Source organism: Neoarius graeffei, chromosome 6, assembly GCF_027579695.1.
Source record: "Neoarius graeffei isolate fNeoGra1 chromosome 6, fNeoGra1.pri, whole genome shotgun sequence".
NCBI lineage: Eukaryota > Metazoa > Chordata > Actinopteri > Siluriformes > Ariidae > Neoarius > Neoarius graeffei.
This window is the reverse complement of record NC_083574.1, coordinates 14574944-14592586: the sequence shown is the minus strand read 5'-3', so window position 1 is coordinate 14592586 and position 17643 is coordinate 14574944. Positions and strand designations below refer to the sequence as shown.

Below are 17643 nucleotides of genomic sequence, written 5' to 3'. Positions count from 1 at the left end.
TGACTACACAATTGAGTGAAGTCTTTGTCTGGCTGCCTAAATGCATTGTGGGAAGTCGCAGCTTAATATGATCTAGATGTCCACTCAGTTTATCTCCATTTTAAGCTCATGGCCATTTCTGTGAAATGGTTAATGCTAAGTGACAATTTACCAGTTGAGGTTCTGTACTAGCAGCCGGACACTTCAGACCCCACCACTGCCAGACAGCCCCTGTGGACCTGTGAACACGGCTGTGGGTTTGCTCATCCTGTACTTTGACCCCAGGTCCTTTCCAAGTAGGGCAAGGCTGAATAAAAATGAGTCCCCATTAGGTGTTATCCAGTCACGTCCGTTATTGAAAAGTCCATCACCATTGCAGCATCATTCAGGCTATTAAATGTGACGCGCTGTTAAACGATGTCCATTAGATGGAGCCAGAGCTGTGACTTCAAGTCAAGGCACACGTCCTCAGATTTCATTCCCCTCTGCATATGGATAGAGAGAGAGTCTCTAACTTGCTTTATTTGCTTAATTCAGTTTGTCTGATAAATGTCTTCATCTTGCACATTCAAAGAAGAAACACTGTTTTTATTTTTACCCTCAATTTAGCTCTCTGCCTCATAGTTTTAATTATCGCTGTGGTCTACGCCAGTCGCGACTGCACTCTCAAGTTCTTGTCTAATGACTTGAAAGTGAGCATGTCTGCCATCATGGTTGGCACAGGAGACAGGAAGTGGGTGAGACTGCGAGGAAGCAATGGGCAGAGGCCCTAAGGAGCTCTCAACAGACTGAAAGCGTCTACATGAGCTGTCGGGAACATAAATTATCACCATGCTCTAAAAACAGTAACTATAAATGGAAGGACAGGAGTCGTTTGGATTGCAAATTATGCCGATTTAACAGTTTATGGTAATAACAATTATCAAATTTTACAGTGTTATAAAATATGAATACAGCCATATAACAATAAGAGTAATAAATGGGACATTCTGAGGTGCGTTTGATGCTCCAGTGTCTGTTCCAGAGATTAAGGAAGAAAACACTTGCTGCATGCTGTTATGGAAAAATAATCAACAATGGCGTGGTGTGAAGCAATGTTTGTGTACCATTTGAATTTCGGCTTTACGGAATAATCGGTGAATAAAAATGCAATAATTCAGGAGTTATGATTTGAAGATCAGACGGAATTTCCAGTAGGCAGTCTCTTTTATATACAGTACGTACGTTTACACAAACTCAGGAACTCGTACCCCTTTTCAACCAACAGGTAATGGGTTCTGTTCTGTTTCACACAGCATTTCGATCAAAAATTAATCGTTTTGGAACCTGAAAAGTTGGCTCCCAGCTGGAACCAAAATATAGCTGGTTTTTCCAGTGCAAACTATGACATCAGTGGGCGTGTCATTTAGTTTAGAGACGAAGCAGAGTGCAGCGATGGAGAACGCAATGGAAAAGGATGTATTGTCGAGGGGGGAAGCCAGACTGAAAACACACATCTGCAGTAACAGACCAAAAGCGTGCAGGCAATCAATGCACACCGCCATCTTGTGACTACTGTTTATTCCCATTGTGTTCTGTGTAACGTTCTCCGTTCATGACGCATCCTTAATAACAACGGTTTCTCTCAAAACGGGTGAAAACGTGGGTCGGTTTGCTAGCTGGCACAAAGTTTAAAAGAATCCTGAATAGAACCGGTTCAAGAACCGTCGAAAAGGAGTATCGGAGGAAATGAATGCTTTTCCGAACAAACTGCCCCTTTTTTTTTGTATAAAGAATAATGAATCAGTTCCTTTCTTGAACCTGAATGATAAAGGATTTTTAAGACTGATGGACCGATTTCAGTATTTGAGGATTTAAAAATCCGATCATGAGTATCCAATTTTTTTTTTTTTTAATTTTATCATCAGCGCTGTCGCCTCACAGCAAGAAGGTCCGGGTTCGAGCCCCGTGGCCGGCGAGGGCCTTTCTGTGCGGAGTTTGCATGTTCTCCCCGTGTCCGCGTGGGTTTCCTCCGGGTGCTCTGGTTTCCCCCACAGTCCAAAGACATGCAGGTTAGGTTAACTGGTGACTCTAAATTGACCGTAGGTGTGAATGTGAGTGTGAATGGTTGTCTGTGTCTATGCTCTAGGCTCCAGCTTGCCTGCGACCCTGTAGAACAGGATAAAGTGGCTAGAGATAATGAGATGAGATGAGAATTTTATTATCCCCCCTGAAACACAAAGGTTTTTTTTTATTTTTATTATTTTTTTTTTTTTTTCTCCCCCCTGAACATTTATGTAGTTATTTAAGAGCCATCACCAAGATAACATGATGTACTGCAGTTTAAAAATAAACTTTTTTTTTTTGGTCATTTAATAGTACTTTGAACAAAAGTACAACAAAAGTTTTGATGATCTTAGTCGTGGGCTACTCTCCTCTGCTTGGGTCAGCTGATTGTTGGGTTTTGTGGCGTTCCAAAGACGTTGCCAGTAGTGGTGTTTGCAGTGTGCCCTCTGGTGGACAAACTACGCAGTGACCACGCTCATAACATGGTGAAAGGATCCATCTTCCGTCTCTCAATTTGTTTTTAATCCCCCACTGGCCGAAAGGCCCGAAGGGGGATTGTCATGTTGATGTCTGTCTGGGGAAGGGTGCTCACCTTCTGAAATCAACTCCTCTCTCAATTTTTGGAGGAATTTCACAAAACTTGGCAGGATTTTTTGTTCTATGTCGGTACTACGCTTATTGCAGTTTTGTAAAATTGGGTCACATTTTTGCCAGTTACAGCCCTTGATTAACAAAAATTATACTTTGACAATTTCATGAGTGTTTTTTCCTTCTGAATTCAACTCCTCTCTCAAATTTTTTGGAGGATTTTCACAAAACTTGGCAAAAGGCCTTGTTATATGTCGGTAGTATGCATATTATTTTGTTCAATTCCGTCGCGTTTTACCAGAGTCGTGGCCCTTGATTAACAAACTTGTACTTTGACAATTTCATGAAGGTGTGCTTGCCTTCTGACAACAACTCTTATGATTTTTGAACGAATTTCTCGAAGCTTGGCAAAAGGCCTGATTATATGATGGTAATAGGCATATTGCAATTTAATCTCGTTATGCATATTAAAATTTCGTTTAATTTGGGCAAATTTTACCAGAGTTATGCCCTCGATTATTAACAAACTTTGGCAATTTCGTCAAGGTGTGCTTGCTTTCTGAAATCAACTTTACCTCACAATTTTTATTGTTCCTCGCTGGCTGAAAGGTTTGAAGGGGGATTATGTCGTGGCGATGTCTGTCCGTCCCAGGAAGGGTACTTGCCTTCTGAAATCAACTCCTCTCACATAATTTTTGGAGGAATTTCACAAAACTTGACAGGATTCTTTGTTGTATGTCGGTAATACGCATATTGTAATTTCGTTCGATTCGGTCGCGTTTTACCAGAGTTCTGGCCCAGTTGCCAGCGGGGGATATGTGCTCTCAGAGCTCTCTTGTAATTAATTATAAACCCTGATACCAATGTATCGATTGATTAATATCAGCATGCTTATGCATCAGTCAGGCCCTATTCCTTTCTATGTTAGCTTAACTTCCTAATATTTGGATAAATGTAATTTTATTTCAAAAAACTTTTTTCCCCTTCTTCCAGAAATTATTTAACCTCATTTGTGAAGCTGTGTGGGGTTTTTTTTTTTATTTTTTTTTTTATTTTTTTTATTCTGGACACTGATTTTAAACCTTCATGACTGTCCTTAAGTTTTGAAGTTTCTATTATCACAACACGACAAGGCTTGGCCTTTTCTGAAGGAGCGCTAACAGAAGCCGTGCACTGCACGGATGACGGCGGAGTGTACGTGGTTAATCTGATTTCTCCCTGTTCTTTTGCAGGGTGTGGGAAGTCATTAGCTCAGCTCTATATTTGGATCGGGTGTCATGGTAAACGTGCCGTGTAGGAGACGAGCTTAAAGCGGATGATTGAAACCTGCGTGGTTGCGTCTAGCTATTTAAAATATACGGCTGTGCTCTTTACACCGCGGTTTCAAACACGAGTTTGGGTGTACTGTATTTGCACTTTACAGGTGATGTGGGGTGTATTTCTGATAAAACAGCTTGGATCTTTCTAACATTGGCACAGTAGCTCTGGAAGTCTCTCTCTGGTGTGTGCTTAGTCACTCCTCCCAAGGCTAAATTTTGCTGTTTTTGGCTTTATAGTGCTGGCTGCTTTTGGGTGGAGTTGTGTATAAAAGCCACACCTCTTAACCAAACCTCAGCCTCTGTGTTCAGGCAAACAAAGTCTTCAGTGTCCGGGAACAAAGTCACAGTATGTGCATGCAGAAGGAATTTGATTTTATCCTCTCACTTTAGCAAATATGTTCTAAAATAAATCAAATTAGCTGTCCTGTGTGTGTGTGTGGGTGAGAGAGGGAAAGCAAAACATGGCTGCTACTGTTCTTAGTCCGGTGTGTGTGTGTGTGTGTGTGTGTGTGTGTGAGAGAGAGATTTGACGGGCCCAAAGATTAACCCATCTCAACTAAACATATAGTGGTCACTCATTACAGCGGAGGGTAAAAACATGCATTTAACATGTGTGGTTTTTTTTTTTTTTAATAGTTCAGTGTTCTGGACAGACACTCAGATTAATTATCTTAATTGGATTGTATTGCGCCCGTGTCCTTGTCTACTCTGTACACGTCTCCACTGTCCACTGCGTTTAGTTGTATTCCAGTAGAAATAGCGATTCGATTGCTCGCCAGACTGCATCTTGAAATGAAAAGGACGTCCCCTTCAGGCCCATATTCTTTCTACTTTTCTCGGACGGCTAGATTCCCGACTAATTCTGGATTATTTAGTTCGAATCCTCTCTGCAGGAATGAGGTTTAGAAGGACTGGCTCTTCCTCTTTGAATAGGTGAGGTGGTACTTTTACTTCATAGCCCAGGCCTTTACGGAGAGAGTTCAGGTTCGGTATACTGCAGAATGAGGAACTTTCCATCGGGTCCACGTTGTATTCAGATTGCGCGGGACACTATTCATTTTCAAGTGCTAATAAGATTAAGGTTTTGGTTCAAGAGATTGAGACTTGATGAACCCTTGTTTGCACAAATTTCTCATGAAAGTATGAAGCGGTGGTATTGGACCCCCCCCCCCCCCCCCACGCCTTCTACGGTATTGTTCTCAATTTTATTTTATGCGTAATATAACATTTAATGGAAAATAAATACAGTACTGTGCAAAAGTTAAGTATATTTTAGTTCAGGTTTTATCATTTGTTTATTCGACTTCCGCATTAGAGTAGTGCACAAACATTTTATATTGTGTATATTATTATTAATATTTTTTTATATTTTTGTATAATTTATTCCCAAACGTTAATTAAGCAAGCTGGAAAAGGTTACCAAAGAATGTTTGAATGTCTGTCTGGAAAGAAAGCACCATGTTAAATAATGGCAACTTTTCAGACAAAAGAAAAAAAATCAGAGCTGTAACAAATTGACCAAGATGCTAAGTAAAAGATACCAGCTAACTGCCTTATAAAATGGCACAAAATGTCAGTTTTTTTTTTTAAATTTTTTTTTTAAATCAAAGTGTTTTCACACCAAATATTGACTGATCTATTAATTTCGTTATTTTTGAAGAAATTTTTTAGTTTTGCAGCATTTCTTTGCATGTGCCTAAGATTCTTGTGCGGTGGGTGGGTTTTTTATTATTTTTTTTCTCACCCTATCTTTTAAAATACATTTCAGTTATAAGCAAGTTGGCTTTTCCATGTACAGGGAAAAGCCAACTTGATGGTGGTTTTATTAATAATATCATAATTATCATCAGTAATGTTCAATCCACCAGAAATACCAGTAGATTAAGATCGGGTTGCAAAAAGTCATCTTCGGTCTTCCTTTAATGTGCTATCAGTACGATCACAGTGTTGGTATCGTGACAGCATGACTTGGAGCTGAGGGTCTTTCGGAGATACGGCAGTGTTACGTAACTATACGATAAGATCTGGGCTGATTAAGTTTCCTCAGTGGAATGTTAAATGGAGAACAAAGATAAAATGTCCTAGATATTTTGTGTCTGGTTTGAAATTATTCCGGTCTTCACTTGGATGACAAATGAGCCCCAGTTTCAGGAGCGTAAGCAGTGATTTTGAGGTGCACCCCCCCATTTTTTATTCTGCACTAGAATTAAAAATTATAATCATTATTAACTTGCTCTATATTGAATTTTATACTGTTATTACAGTAATTTGTATTGTATTATTTTTAAGAGTCAGCATCTGGATGTGGTGTGGGCAAAGTCTGAGCCCATATTAAAGATTGAAAATCTGTGATCTTATTTATTTAACTTGGGGAATTTTGAATATTCAAGGTGTTAGATAATTTCTACACTATTTAAACATAAGCAGATGTGTGCTATTGACCAAGTGTGTTTTTTTTTTTTTTTTTTTTAAACAAAAGGTCAGATTTTTAGTGAGTCGTATCTTTCCATTGAAGCACATGTTTGGACATGCCAGTGGATTTGCTCGATCATGGATTATTAGGTTTTGCACAAACTTGTGGAGTCTGTGTCAGGTAAAGTCCCCGCTGTTATTAAAATGAAAAGGGGACGTGCCAAATACCAAAACTCTGAAATTCATGGAAAGATTCTACTTTTCACAAGTTGTTGTCAATGATGTTTATCATTTGTAATAAAACCCTTTGTGTTAAATTGAAGAGTGCCAAACAAGCATTTTCACTGGCGGTCTCGGACTTTTTGACTCCACTCGATGTACAGATGAATATAGTTGTTATACCCCCGCTCCGAAGCGGGGGGGGGATTATACTGGTTTACCTCTGTCCCATCCTTCCAAAACACCCCTTCTTTTCAGCAACCACAAATCATAGCCACTTGGTACCAAACTTCAGCTTGGGGTTCTATACCATGTTTACCGTTTTCAGGTCTGTCCCACATCGACTTCCTGTTTACCGACTGAATGTATTTACGGAACACACCGGATGGATTTTGATGCTATTTCAAGAAGCAACATGCTATTTTAAAATGACAGTTTACCAGGATGCTATTTGAAATACTTGGGGAGAGACACTGCTTTTTACTTATTACTTGTTTCAGGATTAATTATTTGTTTAAGTCAACATTCATAATAAGCGTCCTATTCCTTCAATTGCTTGCATTCTGATAAAAGCAAGAGCGGGGGGATACGTAAGTGAGCAGTAGCTCACAGTTGACCTTGGTTTTAAAGCTCACGCTTTCAGGGTTAAATGGCCTGTAAACCCAGTGATTTTATTTAGTGAAATTGGGGGAGGGGTTTAGAAAGAAAGAAGCGTTCAATGAATGAGTTGAGAATCAGAAGTTTTTATTAATGATTTTTAATTGCGTTGCAAGGGGAAAAAAATGTAAAACCTGTGCAACACCTATAGTTCAACTCCTTAATGGTCATTATGCATATACAGTTGTGAAAACCCTGATTCCAAAAAAGTTAGCATGATGTGTTGGATGTGCATTGAAGAACAGAAGGCAATTAGCCTGGGAAATCCCATGCTGCTTTGCACAGTCGTTCCGATCTGAAAAGACAGCATGGAAACTATGGTCTAAAGGCTCGCCTGAGTTAGGGAGCCAATCAGAGAGTGGGGAGGGGTGGAAAGACGGTGACGCGTACTACTCGACAAACGGAAGCTTGTAGTTTATTTGGGACTGTTTACGGATCACATTTAACATGGCGGCGAGCGATACGAACCAAACTTTCGATCAAGCTTTAGACACTGTTCTGAATACTTTAGAGCGAAAGTTTGTTTTAAAAAAAGAACAGCGTTTGGCGTTAGTCTTTCTTCGTCGCTCTAACTACGTCACCGGGTACAACTGCCATGATTGGTCATGGGCTACGTATACGCCAAATGATAGACATTCGCAACGTCTAATAAACGGCCGTTGACAATCGTAAACCACACCTCCCCTACGAGAAATTCAATAGGCGGATTCCAGACCATATTTCACTTGTGATATGGTCTGGTGTTAACCAGACTAGAAGGCAATGACTTGCACATCCTTTTCAATCTGTATTCAACTGAATGCAATACAAAGGTGAGATATTTAATATTCAAACTGAAACTTGATTTTTTTTTTTTGTAAATATTCACTCGTTCTGAATTTGATGTCTGCAACATGCTCCTGAAGAAGTTGGAACAGGGACAACAAAAGACTGGGAAAGTTGTGGAATGTGCAAAAAAAAAAAACGCCTGTTTGGAAAATTCTCCAGGTAAACAGGTGAATTTGAAAGGCTCCGTGGTTCACAAGCAAAAATGGGGTGAGGTTCGCCACTTTGTGCAAAACACCGAAATTCCTTGCCGTTTTATGATCGACAATCCAAAATATCATCAAAAGATTTAGAGAATCCAGAGAAATCTTAGCATGTAAAGGGCAAGGCCAAAAATCAACACTGAATACCCATGACCTTAGAGCTGTCAAGTGGTACTGCGTTAAAAACTGACATGATTTTGTAATGGAGATTACTACATAGTGTTGGGAACCCTCCAGAAAATCCTTGTCGCTAAACAGTTTGTTGCTGCATCTACTGTGGAAAGCGAAAGCCATGTACCAAAAACATCTGGAAATGCTGCCGAATTCTCAGGGCCTGAGCTCATCTGAGATGGACTGAGCAAAGTGGAAAAGTATTCTGTGGGCTGATGAGTCAACATTTCAAATTGTTTTTGGAAATCATGGACATGTTTTTCCAGGCTAAAGAGGAAACGGGACCATCCGGATTGTTACCAGTACACAGTTCAAAAGCCAGTATCTGTGATGGTCTGAGGGGGGGTGTTAATGTCCATGGCATGGATAACTTGTATATCAGTGAAAGCTCTGTTAATTCTGAAAGGTTCTGGAGCAACATGTACTGCCATCCAGATGATTACAACATGTATGGCTTCTTGGTAAAAGAGTGCAGGTGCTAAACTGACCTGCCTGCTTCCCACTGAAGAGTGATGCTGGACTATTGACCAACAGAAGGTGTATATCAAGCAAGAATGGGAAAGAATTTCACTTGATAAGCTTGAGCAATTGTTGTCCTCTGTTCCCAAACGCTTCTTGAGTGGTGTTCAAAGAAAAATTGAAACATTGTGGTGAACATGCCCCATCCTAACTTTTTCAGGAGCGTGTTGCAGGCATCAAATTGAGAATGTGTGTTTACAAAAAATAATAAAATTTGAGCTTGAGCATCAAATATCTGGTCTTTTTATATTGTATTAAATTGAATATAGGTTGAAAAGGCGTCTCGACTTTTTTGGAATCGGGATTGTATTTAGTCCAAGTACAGCACATGCAAATACCTTTTTAGTGTTTCAAATGATTGTCAAATACCTTTATGTACAAATTCGATGCATCCAGTTCATTGTTGTGCAGGCGGGGTATTACGGTGTTGTTTTTAAATGTCACATCTGGTGTTTTGGTGGTGGTAAATATGTGAGCAGTGACACAGGTGCACCACATGGACTCCATCTCCTACAAGCCATTCTTTTCTCAGGAAGCTCACTGCTCTCTCTCTCTTTTGCAATAATATTTGAGGAAGGTCCGCTGGCGGTTTCCCATCGAGGGCACAGCCAACGCAGCGCCTTATCGAGGCTATGCATAAACACAGGAAAACTGTGTAAACATGTAGACGTCTCTGAAGGGGAAGCAGTTCTGAGGAGCATACAATAGAATACAGCTTCCTGCATCTTTCATTTCGGGTCAGGACTTGGTGAAAGTGCTGACTTCTTAATTTCCCTGAGGGAGCCCTCCCAAAGGGATCAATCAAGTTTTATCTAATCTAATCTAATCTAACCTCCAAGGGCCAAGGTTTGAACTGTGATTGTTCCTTCAGCACAAAATAGCATTATATAATATGTTGACTTTTTTTCATAAATATTGGTGCATGCATGCAGAAGAAACGACTGCATGAGTTACATCCATATTAATTTTAGAAAGTCAACTTAATGGGTGAAGTTATTAAGGTGTAACATTTACAGCTTGAATTACCAGTACATGTGATAATCATTTAAAGGTCCCATGGCATGAAATTTTCACTGTCTGAGGTTTACGTTAAAATGAGTTCCTCTGACCTTCTTAAGTCACCCCAGTGGCTAGAAATTTCATAATGTGTAAACCAAACTATGCCCAACATTTGAGAATGGTGCATCAAAACGGCGCGTTGATAAGCTCTTCCCTTCACTACGTCAGCAAGGGAGATGATCCCCCCCCCCCCCCCCCCCGGATTCCCACCCACTGTATGGATTGCCCCGCCCAGTTGTAGTGAGGAGACCATAGAGGACACAACAACATGGCATCACCTAAGCGAGCGAAACATGGAAATTGCGCTGTACATGTATGTGACAACACAGAAAAGAGTCTGTTTTTACTGCCGACGGGAGAGCCCCTGAAGACGCAGTGGCTTAATTTTATTTACTTCAATAATACGCCGTCGAGTCTACCTAAGACGGTGCATGTTTGTCGGAAGCATTTTCCTGAGGAATGTTTCCACAACTTGGGACAGTACAGGGCAGGTTTTGCACATCAACTGTCACTGAAGCCTGGGTCCGTACTAAGCATCCCTGCCGCATCAGCCACAAACACCGAACAAGTAAGTGTATAACTGTTAAGTCATTTTGCCGTGTTTTAAAATCGGTGCGTTTGCAATGGCTACATTAGCTGTGCAGCTAACCGCTTCCTGCAGTTAGCCAGGTACTCTGCGCTACCTCCGTTATAATAGCCAATCAAAACAGTTTTTACAAAGACACCCACATTTTTTTTTTAAGTCACTCGTTCATTTTATTTGTTTGTTTGTTCAGTAAAAACCCAAACATTTGTTGAATTTATTTTATTTCCTCGCGTCGCACCTTAATGACGTCAGCGCGCGGTATTTTTTTTTTTTTTTTTTTTCCCTGATTCTGGGCCGGGGTGTTGAGTGGCAGAGCAGCTCCATTGCTGTGATCCATTGAAAGTCAGCCCTAGATCCAATCTTTTGTCGGGAGCCGAGGTCGCGCGGGCGGCCCTCCAGCGGCACCGGCCGCCCGTGGAGGCAGCGGTTCTCCCAGGGGCGAGTTGGGGAGGAAACGGCAAAGTCCCCACTCCTCCATGGTAAAACTGCTCAGTTTTACCATGGGCCTCAGGCTGAAAAAAAAAAACGACAAAGTCCCAGTTTTACCATGGGCTTGAGTTGTACCATTTTTTTTTTTTTTTTTAGACAGGGCAGATGGACCAGGGCATTCGCCCGCCTGGCCGTGCCTGATGAGGAGCGCTCTCGGCCGGCTTGGGAGGCAGATGGCAGCCCCTCCCCCCATGGCACGCCCCCACCCTCTACCCTTCCCCGCCTCCTGCTTCTCATTAGCAAAACGATGCACTGGGAAAAGCGCTGAAATGGGGCTTTCTTCCAGGAGGCTATATCTACGTTCCGAGGGTTCATTTCGAGAAAGGCTGCGGATATAACATCCGGAAGCCTCCACGATCCCGTTTAAAGCATGAACAAACCACCATGCCATGGGTCCTTTAACACTTCTTTAGCTCGAACATATCTAATCGAGTTTCCTTGGCTAATTAACAGGCATGTAACGATTCACCCAATTCATGATTTGATTTGATTTTTGATTTGAAAAAGTTCAACAAGGGACCATTTTATTACCAGAATTTTTCCTAGTCTTTATCAACTTTTTCAATTTTCCTTTTCTTAAATAAAAAAAAGTTTAATTCTCTTAATGACCAACAATAATTATTTACTCATGTTTGTAAAGTTTGGAGTAAAAATATAATAGCCTATTAACTAAAATATTCCTTTCATTTAAAATGAAAAGTTAATAAATGGGTCTTTTCTTAACTCTTTGGGTTCTGAGGGTATTTTCTGGCACTCTAATGATTTTGGCATGCTCTGATATTGTCATCAGTTTCAACAAATCTTAGCAGTATTTTTAAAGTCATATGACTTTTGTATTCTGCAGCTACAATAATATCCATGTAGTATGTATGTTATGATTTGGACTTTTAAGAAAAATAACAGAAATGAAGATGTTATAAAAAGCAGTTTTAGAACTGTGTTGGAATGTGTGGAAAAAAACATGACCTTACCCATTGCGACAAACCGTTTTGATCACTTGAGGTGATTCTGTTCAGTCTTAGGAATGTATCAAGCACAAAAACTTAAATCTGCTCTATTGATTTGACAATTAACTGGCCATCAAAAAATAAAAAGTACATCCTATTGTTTTGGGATAAAGGGTTGGCAGTGGGAGGGGTATTCAATGAGAAGGGTAAAAATTTCCATTCCATTCAATGAGAAGAGTGAAAACCCCTCCCACTGCCAACTCTTAATTCCATCAGGTCAAGTCACAATGGGTAAAGTCATGTTTTTTCACATATTCCAACCCAGTTCTAAAACTGCTTTTTACAACAGCTTCATTTATCTGGTATTTGACTTTTTGGCATTTGACTCTACTAAGTGTGTCTTGAAATTAACTCTTGTACTCTTCCTCAGTTCAGAGTCACAACCAACTCTAATTTTGCTCCCAATCCAACTACAAATTTTACTCTCTAAACTCAAAATCGAGCAAAATTAACTATTTTTGAGGAAGAGACTTTTAACTCTGGAGAAACTGCTCAGTCATGTTTCCTGTGTATGCACTACAGCGCATGCGTATCAACCAATCTGCTCATAATAAATAGAAATATTTACACTTACTCGAGTTGATCTTCAGCTGGATAGCGTCGAAGTTTAAAAAAAAAAAGGCACTGCTCATAATCAGTGTCGCGGTTCTCAAGATTGAATTGAATCGCTCTCCTGAATCATCCAATGTTCATAAAATCTGCGTGCCATCTCGCAACAAGTTTTGCCTCCAAATAGCCTGAACTATGACAGATTTTATCCTGTTTACTGTGGGCATTCCCATTGCGAAAGAGAAACCAATCAAAACGGGAAGAGTGAAAGTGATTATCATGCCCTTACCATGTGAACAGTCTTTTTTATGAATGCGTAATTGCGTGCTCAGTGCTCCGACTCTGGTGTGACTAAGGTGACAAGTTTTGTGTTTTCATCTAATTTACGTAATTTAAAAGCTATATTATTACTTGGCAGTGGGCACATAGGAAAGTATAAAGCTTGTCAATACATTTATCATGCTTGTATGATTTAAAAAAAAAAAAACCTCTCAAAGATGTTTCTATAAACACATGACCTACTCATTCTAAACCTGACTAGCTTCGCTGGCAAAGCTCTCAACCCCAGAAGGTTAAGAAAAACCCACTTGTACTACCTGCATTTTCTTCTCTTTTCTTGCGCTTTCAGCAGTCTGTTAAAAAGAGAGCTCCAATTTCTTGTTGAATCTATTTTCGTACAGTCGCGCAACAGCTCTTTCCCATTTTAGATCTGCTTTTGCAGCATTCGAGCTGTTACTTCCACCTAGGATGAAGTCATGTGCATTCCCGCTATTGTACGTTATTCTGCCCTCTGCTGTCTAAACAAGGCAATTACAGCGAGCAAAAACTTGATTATGCAGCCTTTTTTTTTTTTTTTTAAATAATTTTGTTTCTAATACTCAAACTTGTATCGCAGTGAGTTTGTTGTATATCATGCATGCCTGCTAATCAGCATGGTTCACATGAGCTGAAGTAATTAGCTTATATTGGGGGGGCCAACATGGAGACTTTTTTTTTTTTTTTTTAAATGTGACATAAGTAGGAGTGTGAGTACTGAATAGTCTTAAGTTGAAACACACCTCACATTTTCTCACCGATCAGGAGAAGTGATCAAAGGGAATAAATCCAAACTTGGGACTATCCATATCTTGGCAGGGTCTCCTTTTTATAATCCTGTGATCTTGCATGACTTCCAAGATTTTTCTTCATGAATTTTGTTGACTTGACCCCCCCATATATATATATATATATATATATATATATATATATATATATATATATATATATATATATAAATAATATCAGGGTTTTTTCGAGAAAAATTTAGTATGAGGGCGCTCACCATGGCGGGGGGGTGCCGGTTGTCTGTCGCCCCCCTCCGCCGTGCAAAGCCTTTGAAAAATGCTCCAATGGGACATTCTGAGGCTATCTGAGAGGGAAATTGTAACAAATTGTCTGTCAACATTGAAAAAGAAAAGTAATCTTCTGCCCCGGACAGTCTTTGGCTTTCTTCCGCTTCGTGCCGCGGGATGACATCTTTAAATGCCCAAGTGTCAACAAAAACAACTCGCGAACTACTTCTGTCAAAAGCTCCCGCGCCGGTGGGTGAAAGGTCATTCAGTCTCGAGAAATCTCGCTCTACAAGTCAGCTGACCTTGTATGTAACCCATGTCAAATCTCGCGAGAGCAGCCACGACAAGTAAACAACTAAACAACATGGCGCCTCAGTCTGGAAAACACCAATTCGTGTTGTTTTTGCACCGTCTGGCGGTGTATCTACTACAACCCCGATTCCAAAAAAGTTGGGACAAAGTACAAATTGTAAATAAAAACGGAATGCAATGATGTGGAAGTTTCAAAATTCCATATTTTATTCAGAATAGAACATAGATGACATATCAAATGTTTAAACTGAGAAAATGTATCATTTAAAGAGAAAAATTAGGTGATTTTAAATTGCATGACAACACATCTCAAAAAAGTTGGGACAAGGCCATGTTTACCACTGTGAGACATCCCCTTTTCTCTTTACAACAGTCTGTAAACGTCTGGGGACTTAGGAGACAAGTTGCTCAAGTTTAGGGATAGGAATGTTAACCCATTCTTGTCTAATGTAGGATTCTAGTTGCTCAACTGTCTTAGGTCTTTTTTGTCGTATCTTCCGTTTTATGATGCGCCAAATGTTTTCTATGGGTGAAAGATCTGGACTGCAGGCTGGCCAGTTCAGTACCCGGACCCTTCTTCTACACAGCCATGATGCTGTAATTGATGCAGTATGTGGTTTGGCATTGTCATGTTGGAAAATGCAAGGTCTTCCCTGAAAGAGACGTCGTCTGGATGGGAGCATATGTTGCTCTAGAACCTGGATATACCTTTCAGCATTGATGGTGTCTTTCCAGATGTGTAAGCTGCCCATGCCACACGCACTAATGCAACCCCATACCATCAGAGATGCAGGCTTCTGAACTGAGCGCTGATAACAACTTGGGTCGTCTTTCTCCTCTTTAGTCCGAATGACACGGCGTCCCTGATTTCCATAAAAAACTTCAAATTTTGATTCGTCTGACCACAGAACAGTTTTCCACTTTGCCACAGTCCATTTTAAATGAGCCTTGGCCCAGAGAAGACGTCTGCGCTTCTGGATCATGTTTAGATACGGCTTCTTCTTTGAACTATAGAGTTTTAGCTGGCAACGGCGGATGGCACGGTGAATTGTGTTCACAGATAATGTTCTCTGGAAATATTCCTGAGCCCATTTTGTGATTTCCAACAACAGAAGCATGCCTGTATGTGATGCAGTGCCGTCTAAGGGCCCGAAGATCACGGGCACCCAGTATGGTTTTCCGGCCTTGACCCTTATGCACAGAGATTCTTCCAGATTCTCTGAATCTTTTGATGATATTATGCACTGTAGATGATATGTTCAAACTCCTTTGCAATTTTACACTGTCGAACTCCTTTCTGATATTGCTCCACTATTTGTCGGCGCAGAATTAGGGGGATTGGTGATCCTCTTCCCATCTTTACTTCTGAGAGCCGCTGCCACTCCAAGATGCTCTTTTTATACCCAGTCATGTTAATGACCTATTGCCAATTGACCTAATGAGTTGCAATTTGGTCCTCCAGCTGTTCCTTTTTTGTACCTTTAACTTTTCCAGCCTCTTATTGCCCCTGTCCCAACTTTTTTGAGATGTGTTGCTGTCAAGAAATTTCAAATGAGCCAATATTTGGCATGAAATTTCAAAATGTCTCACTTTTGACATTTGATATGTTGTCTATGTTCTATTGTGAATACAATATCAGTTTTTGAGATTTGTAAATTATTGCATTCCGTTTTTATTTACAATTTGTACTTTGTCCCAACTTTTTTGGAATCGGGGTTGTATGATTGGAATATTTTTGGAGCAATTATAACGTATTTGATGATCAGACACATTGTCACGTAGTGTTGCTGGGATGTTTTCACGGAGTCGGTAAAGGGGCGCACGCCGAAAGTAAGAGGGCGCAGCGCCCCTGTTCCCCTGTTTAGACGAAAGCCTGTGTGTGTGTGTGTGTGTGTGTATGTATATATATATATATATATATATATATATATATATATATATATATATATATATATATATATATACACACACCATTTTCCTACATTACCCACAATGCCCTTTGACTACTCGGTGATGGTGGCACTAGTGGGATTTGATCCTCATTTCATGTCTACCTAAAGACAGCAGCGCTTTAGCTTGTCTAGCTCACTCCCGTCCTGACCTGTACACTCTGCTCAACCAGCTTCCAAAGCTTCAACGTTCAGTACACCATCATCAACAGTATAAGATCTTTAGAAGGAGGCCTTTGCTGCATTTGAAGCAGTTTTGTCACTCCCTGGATCCTCCAAGGCGTCAGTGACTTATCGGTGACTTCTTGGCCTCCTTATCAGCAAACGAGAGACTTATCTATGCACCACAGATCCAGCTGAACTTTCATCCCAGAGCGTTTGTTAGTTTGCACTTTGCATGAGCGTGTCTGTTGATTTTCTTGCAGGCTGTTGAAGTATGGCGAGGAACCCATTTCACAAACTTTGAGTTATATGTTGAGAATAACAGCATGGCAGAGGCAGACAGAAATCCGGTGAATGACGAGAGCAGTTATGAGCAGTCTTGGGGTCTTCTCAGCTTGCTGTTTCACAGGTACTCGGTGTGTCAGTTTCTGTTTGTCTGTCTACTGTGTGTGTGGCTGAAAAACTGAAGCTTCATAAGCTGTATCTTGATATTTCTTGGGCATACAGTGGACACTAGGGTTGTGCGATATGGGAAAAAATGAATATCCTGATACATTTTCTCCATTTCACGATATACGATATATATCTTGATATATTTAAATCTCAAAGGACCCCATGAAATCTAACTTTTACTCTTTACTGTTTTCACTACAATCCCTGCAGATTAAATAACATTCTAGGTTAACTTTACAGGTGGTTTTCAACAACACATTTTAAATTGTCATGTTCGTGATTAATCACAATTGAATTGAAATAAGACTTTTTATTCAACAAAGATGTGGCACAAACTGCAAAAACAATCTTGAAAATTGCAACAAAGGGGCAAAACAATACAGAGCTGCTCAGAGCTCAAACCAATAAAGTGCAAGCTCAACACTGAGACATTTAGCCTAAATAAGAAAAGTGCTCATTCATTAAATTATTTAAAAAAAAAAAAAAAGATCTTCAAGCTATTAACCTGACTACTGAGAACCACTGGAACATTCACAATAGAGAGAGAGAGAGAGATTGAGGGAGAGAAGAGAGAGATCTGCAAAACATCATTTTTCTCTTTGCACACTTTTGAACTGAATGTTTTCTGGCTCTGCCTCTCAGATGTGTATAATTCCGGCTGCTGCCTTTCGTGATGACGGGGTTTTTTTGCACACTTTACAAACTGGCATTTGCTGTTCCACGTCCTCCTCGCGATATCCAAAAGAATGCCAGATGACTGACCCCTTACGAGTTCTTTTAGGAACCAATTCGTCCGCTTCCATTTTTA

At 40.2% G+C, this 17643-nt stretch overlaps 1 protein-coding gene across 2 annotated transcripts in view; it reads left to right on the top strand.

Annotated features, from left to right (window-relative positions):
• Nucleotides 1-17643, top strand: part of mob2b (MOB kinase activator 2b) — a 123309-nt gene that overhangs the window by 49472 nt on the left and 56194 nt on the right. The window contains exon 1 of one of the 2 annotated variants that reach the window (XM_060923341.1): nt 16646-16791. The exons of the other annotated variant lie outside the window; for it this stretch is intronic. Within the exon in view, the coding sequence (XP_060779324.1) occupies nt 16709-16791 (83 nt within the window). The 5' untranslated portion in view covers nt 16646-16708. Of the gene's footprint in view, nt 1-16645; nt 16792-17643 lie in introns of those variants that run through there. 2 annotated transcript variants of the gene reach the window in all.